We start from the raw sequence: 6219 nt of genomic DNA on the forward strand, positions 1-6219 counted from the left end.
CGTGATCAAATAAACCAAATTAATTTCGCTACCGTTTATAGAAGAGTTTTCCAAAATCAGATCCGAGGTAGCAAGTGAAGAAACTAAGCTAACATCCTTTACCCTCTATCTTACACAATGCTACTATGAAATCAGTGAATACTTTAAGCCACTTAGGCAATTTCCTTCCATAAAAGGACAAACAAATAGACCAAGATCACAATAGGGGAGGGGTAGGGAAAGGGAGAACTAAAAAAGTACTAAAAAGTTACGCAAACGTGTTTCCAGTAATTGGCAATAAGGCCAATGAGACGAAATTTTTGTATGTTCCTATTGTATTGAAATATGCTTTCATTGTTCGAGTTCGGCTCTTACAGGGATGATCCACACATCTTGCTATGATGTTTTTATTGTTTCCCAAGGTATTGTTTTTTGGTGACAATCTGACCACAAACAAAAAAAAAATATACACAGAACCCTCTCTCCCTTTTAAACGAGCCAGTTAAAAAAAGAAGCTAAGTACCTTCTTTAAAAACGCATTTGCGGTTCCTTGTTTTAAGAAATTAGTTTATATTGCCATAGGTGGTTGGTAGACAGTGAAATACTCCTTTGGATCATCTGTTATGCGAAATTGAAGTGATGTCATAGATGTAATTGGCGCCAATTGGTATTTAGGGTGTGTAGAAATTCTCGGATAAATTTGTAAGCGGATTTAAAAGAAATTTAATTTTTGGTTTTGTAAAATTTTGCTATTATACGCCAAGACAATAAATTCTATACCGCCTGGATACACAAATGGGAATAGAGAAAAGCAAAATCAATAAAAAATAGAAGCAATGGACAAAAATAGAGGTGGTGACTAACGTATGGTTTGTTCACTTGCATTTGGAAGAAAATTAGAGAACGCCCCCCTCTCATAACCAACAACCAATTATGTTACGGATATTGTTTCATGTCGTAATTTTGTTCTTTGTGACGAACAACAGGGTCTTATTAAGCACACACGTAATGATCTGAATTGATCAAAAGTTGAGCAAGACCAGATTCAATGGTTGTTATTCCTTCTGATACTACACCCCCTCCCAAACCAAATAAAATATATCTATTTTCACTTGTTGTTAGGGCGGTTGTTGTGCATGAGTAAAAGAGAACTTGAAATTTCATTCAAAAATTTCGTTTTGTTTAAGGCTGTTGAAATTCTTACACAAACAAACACCTCCAAATACCTATTGTTTCTTGTTATAGATTTCCCGTTCAGCTTATTTGTGTTTCGACAAATTTAAGCGACTAAACATTTTTTATTTTTTGTATTTCCAAACCGTAACTAAAGCTTATATGTACGTACATACGTGTGTACACAAGCAAATATAAACAAGCAATTTTTACACAATAGAGTGAGGGTAAATTGAGACTAAAAATTTACACTAGCCGATTCTAGCCTAATTAACCGTGCGTAAGCTTTTAGTCCCTTTTTTATTTAAAACGTGCATGCTTTATTTTAGATTTATCACACCTTTCTGTCGAATATATAAGTACGGCTCAAAACCCAGTCACATTTGTTTTCTTCTTCATAGGTATTTTTCGAAACCTTTTCTTCCATCTACTGCTAAAACTTATTTTACTCACTTAGTTACGATGTTGTATGCTTTAGCCACTCCTAATTCATCGTTCAAGCCACTGATTAGAAAAATCAAAAATTCATGGAGATTGAAGAAATTCAAAGAATTGTATATTGAAAAAGGTGGATTGTCGAATCCTCCTAGTGATGTATCATTCACTGAACTGACTTCAAGTGAGACATCTGCTGCTACTGCTTCATCGTCAAGAATTCGTATTTAAAAAGGGTAAACAATATGAAAAGCTCGGCTCCACTCCATAATGCAATTATAGCATTGATTGGTAGACAGAGATTACAATTGGTGACGTTGCTTTCTTTTATTTGATCTGAGCTGGTCTTGGATCAATTTGATTGAGAACTATCTTGTAACAGACTGCCCATTGGTTAATTTTAAAATAAGAATCAGATGTGCAATTGAAACAAAACAATAAATTTTGATCAATAGTTACACAAAATCATATTTGTTAATTTCTTCTTTACAAAATGTGAAATTCTATATAGAAAAACATATTCAATTTATTAATTCTTTTTAGGATCATTAATACATAATCGTGTCAATCAATATCCAACCCAATTGTAATCTCCTTAAACAAATAGATATATATCCTCTACAACTGCTATAGATCTCATGCACTGTTTAAATATGCGTAATTTACTTTTTATGTTTAATGCACAAACTAAACTAAATCTTTCAACTAGATCCCGAGGAAGATCCTTCTTGATCGAAGCCGTCAATTAGTTTCTCATTATTAGAAGGATCCCAAACAGCCGAGGGCATAGACAAGTTTTGCACATTTCCTTTTCCATACGGACTTGTTGCAACACTTTCGGCACCAGTAGCTCCAGCTCCACCACCAGCTCCAACAACAGCATACTCATTACTTCTACGTTCTCTCTCCCATTCTCTCCATCTTCTCATCTTAATCTTTGATGCATCAAACACACCTTCAGTAGCACCATGATCCAGTCCTTTATTACCACCAGCAACAGTTCGGGTTTCACCCCAACTGAAATCATCAAATTTCCAATAAGCATAAGATGGAAGAACAAAATTCCAAATTGGTAAAGCAATCAAGTAAATAAAAAAATAAATAATATATGACATGGATGAAATGGTTATAACAATCAAACAACCCGGTAAACCAAAAATAACTGCCAACAAAACCAAAGACATAATTGGGGTTGGTTTGGAAATAATGGCAACAATAATAACATAAATAGTAAATGAAATAGCTGCTGGTAACACCAAAGTACCAACCAATTCAATAAAAATGACAAATTGCATGGAAAAGCAAAATGTACCACATAAATCATTAACCAAAACCAATTCCATCAAATTGTGCACCGTTGAATTAATCCATCTACGACGTTGTGACAACAAAACAAGGAATTTATCAGGAACAATAGTTTTACAAGCAGCTTTAGGTACAAAAACTTGTTTCCTCTTGGGGAAAGTTCTCAACATTAATGATGAAAGGAAACGATCTTCACCCAATAACAACAAATTCTTTTTATGCAAAGTGTCAACAACATTGTCCGAATATCTTTCGACGATATCTGGATTGGCCAATATGGGTACCCAATATCCATCTGACCCTTTTGGTGCCTTGATTCTGTACATTGAGAAACATCCAGGCAAACAAGTAACACCACCAAAAATAGATTCAAACGCCTTAGCTTGATGATGCGAAATATAGTATTCAAACACTTGAATTGCTGTGACCCAAGTTTGAGCTTTGTTTGAGATTTTAGTTTCTCCACATAATCCCATAATCATTGGATCTTTAACCATTTCAGCAGCCATGTGGGTCAACGAATCAGGGTAAACTTTGGTATCAGCATCAACCATTAGCACAATTTCATAAAATTCAGCCATTAACCCAGTAATACGCCAAATACTAGAAAACATTTCAAATTCCAAACTCGTCATTCTTTCATCAAACACGACTTTTTGTAAAAATGACATCAAAATGATTTGTGAATCACGTTTACCTCTATTACCAGGTTTAGGCATATTTGCTTCTTCTGGAGTACCACATTTAACAACTGTGAGCATTGGGACACGTTGTTGCTTTTCTGGAGGGACAGTATCATCATTATAATTGTAGAAACCAGCATAGACCTTGGCCATATTGTGACGCTTACTACCTTGAGCAACAGCCACATACGAGTAAGCTTGAACTTCATCTTTTGGGACAGTCAAATCTGACATCATATCCAATACAATATCCGGTGTAGTTCTATCATTACCTGAACCTTTAATAATACCATCACAAACAACGAGAATAAGCTTGTGAGAGTTTGGATAGTCGGTTGTGGCGATGGAATCCAATGTTGTACGAATACCGTCCTCATCTTCAGAATAACAAGTAACCAAATTAATCGAATGCACCAATGGGTACCCAAATGGTTGATACTCAACTGGTGGTTGAGGTACAACATCAGGATGAATAATATCAGGAGATAAACCATTCACCACTGATTCTTCAAATCCATCAAACGGGTTATAGGTTGATACTGGACGATTCAATAAATCAGTTGACGAGCCTTGGTCATTCAAGTACAAGGTAGATTGTCTAGTACTGTTTTTACCTGTACCACCACCATTGCCCAATGTGTTCTTTTTACCATATCCATTTTTACCCAACAATGCAGCTTGTGTTGACATTGTGGTATACTTGAATGTTTTTGAAAGTGCACTTGGGTTATCGTAATATTGTGACAAGTCTGCATTTGGTCCCAAAGCAAGTTTTTGTGCCCTTTGGAAAACACTTTGTCTGTTTGTCTTGGCAGATTTGTAATTTGCTCTTGCTTTAACAGGAACTGTTTTGATTTCTGGACCCACACCTGCAGCACCATTATCTACCCAATTTTCAATTGCTTTATTACGTGCCGCCATTGTTTTATTGTCATACTCTGTGGCACCTTGTTTTCTCGAAGTCACCCATCTAAACCAACAAGCCATGACGAACTTGACAATAACCACCGACAAGATAAATACCAACGAAACAATCAAAACAATTTGTGAAGCAATACATCCAATTGTATCTGAATCAATAGACCCAACTTTGATAATCTCAGTAAGACATCTTGCCGCTTGACGTTCACTGGGGTCAGTTAACACCAACGAAATATCTATTCCTCGATATGTGGGATCATCACGTAACTTGTCAAAAAGATCTGGATACGTTACATCATCTTTTTGAATCCAATTAACCAAATTGAGATCCAAAACGTTTCCCGAATAAACAACCAAGTTTCTTGACGAATTCTTAATATCATCCCAAGTGAAATAAACATCACCAGAAACCTTCAAACTGTAATATGCTTTACGTGCAGTTTCACTTGTGTGACAGGCCCAACCATTATAATACGCGTCAGTGTTATTAACTGAGTCAGATCCATCTTGACTGAAAACTCTACACGGCATATACCATGCAAGTTCGTTATCATCATTATAAGGAATGGTACAGTTGTCTCTTGGTTTGATCAAATTTTTACAATTCCCATTGACATTTTGAAACAAAAATGAAGCATCTTTACCACCAGCATTGATGGGTGGATACAACACATTAGAACCGGCTCCAATCCCTGCTGCAGCGGGATGTTTTGATGAAGTTAAATCAAATGATCTACCATTGATAATCAAGTACCCACTGTTGACCTCATTGATTCTAGTTCTAACACGTTCACTTGAACAAACAGTTTTGGTAAAACCAAAAGTCAAATATGCAACAAATGCACCAATATATAAAATACATGAAATCAAACCAATTTTTTCCCTCCATGCAAATTGACGATCTTTAGTTCGAAGTCCAAATAATTTCAACAATGGTGCTGGTGCCCAAAAAGTGATTGCGTAACAATAAACTTTCCAAAAATAAATATCGCTCTTGTCGGCATTCTTCTTTCTATTTTTCGTACCTTGCACTTGAGGCCTAGGTATACCATTGGAAATAACTTTACTCTTCAGAGGCGATTGTGAATAATCCTTGATTTCATCATTCAATCCATAAACTTCCCTACCCCCTTTCAAATCTTGGGTGTTGGGACTACCTTGAGGCGACGAATCATGAATATCCATCAATGGAATCCCCTCAGTGTCATCTTCAAGCTGGTTAGTACTTTCAAATTTATTTGAAGTATACGCACTAAGATGTGATCTTGAGCGACCTAATTCATTTGATTCCGAAGGATCTAGCCCGGAAGACGAAGGTTGCACTTTAATATGGTCTGCCTCTTGATTGGCAACTTGGGCATAATGGAACCTTCGGTGGTTTTCATCTAAACGTGTTCTTTCGGGTCTAACAAGCGATCTTTTTCTCCCGATTCCATCACCTGTTTCAGGATCAAATTCAGTGTAGCCACGTGTAGGACTTGCACTGGATCTATGAAACGACATCTATATGGGAAAATCAAGGGAGAGGAAGGGTATAATCTATGTTCTAGTGTAAAGTGAGGTGAAAATCGATGCGATAAAGACGTTGTGGCTGTATTGTTTGAATATAAGCGAATGTAGCAACAAAAAAGGGGCTGATCTCCTTCCTTATCAAAATAATGCAGTGTGGTGGCTATGAATAGACGTCTTAGACAAGTAAACACCTTTCAATAAACAAGAATGT

The 6219-nt window shown here is 36.2% G+C and overlaps 2 protein-coding genes across 2 annotated transcripts; one reads left to right on the forward strand and one right to left on the reverse strand. All coding sequences in view use genetic code 12, as the record gives it.

Moving 5' to 3' along the window:
• Positions 1-1467: 1467 nt before the first annotated feature.
• Positions 1468-1818, forward strand: CORT_0A01860 (adhesin-like protein; the record flags this gene model as incomplete). Its single annotated transcript, XM_003865969.1, has 1 exon — positions 1468-1818. The coding sequence occupies one exon, from the start codon at positions 1468-1470 to the stop codon at positions 1816-1818; it is 351 nt and encodes a 116-aa protein (XP_003866017.1).
• A 470-nt stretch (positions 1819-2288) lies between these two features.
• On the reverse strand, positions 2289-5999 carry CORT_0A01870 (Chs3 chitin synthase; the record flags this gene model as incomplete). Its single annotated transcript, XM_003865970.1, has 1 exon — positions 2289-5999. One exon carries the CDS (start codon positions 5997-5999, stop codon positions 2289-2291), a length of 3711 nt encoding a protein of 1236 aa, XP_003866018.1.
• Between the last annotated feature and the right edge of the window lie 220 nt (positions 6000-6219).

Source organism: Candida orthopsilosis (assembly GCF_000315875.1).
Source record: "Candida orthopsilosis Co 90-125, chromosome 1 draft sequence".
Lineage (NCBI taxonomy): Eukaryota > Fungi > Ascomycota > Pichiomycetes > Serinales > Debaryomycetaceae > Lodderomyces > Lodderomyces orthopsilosis.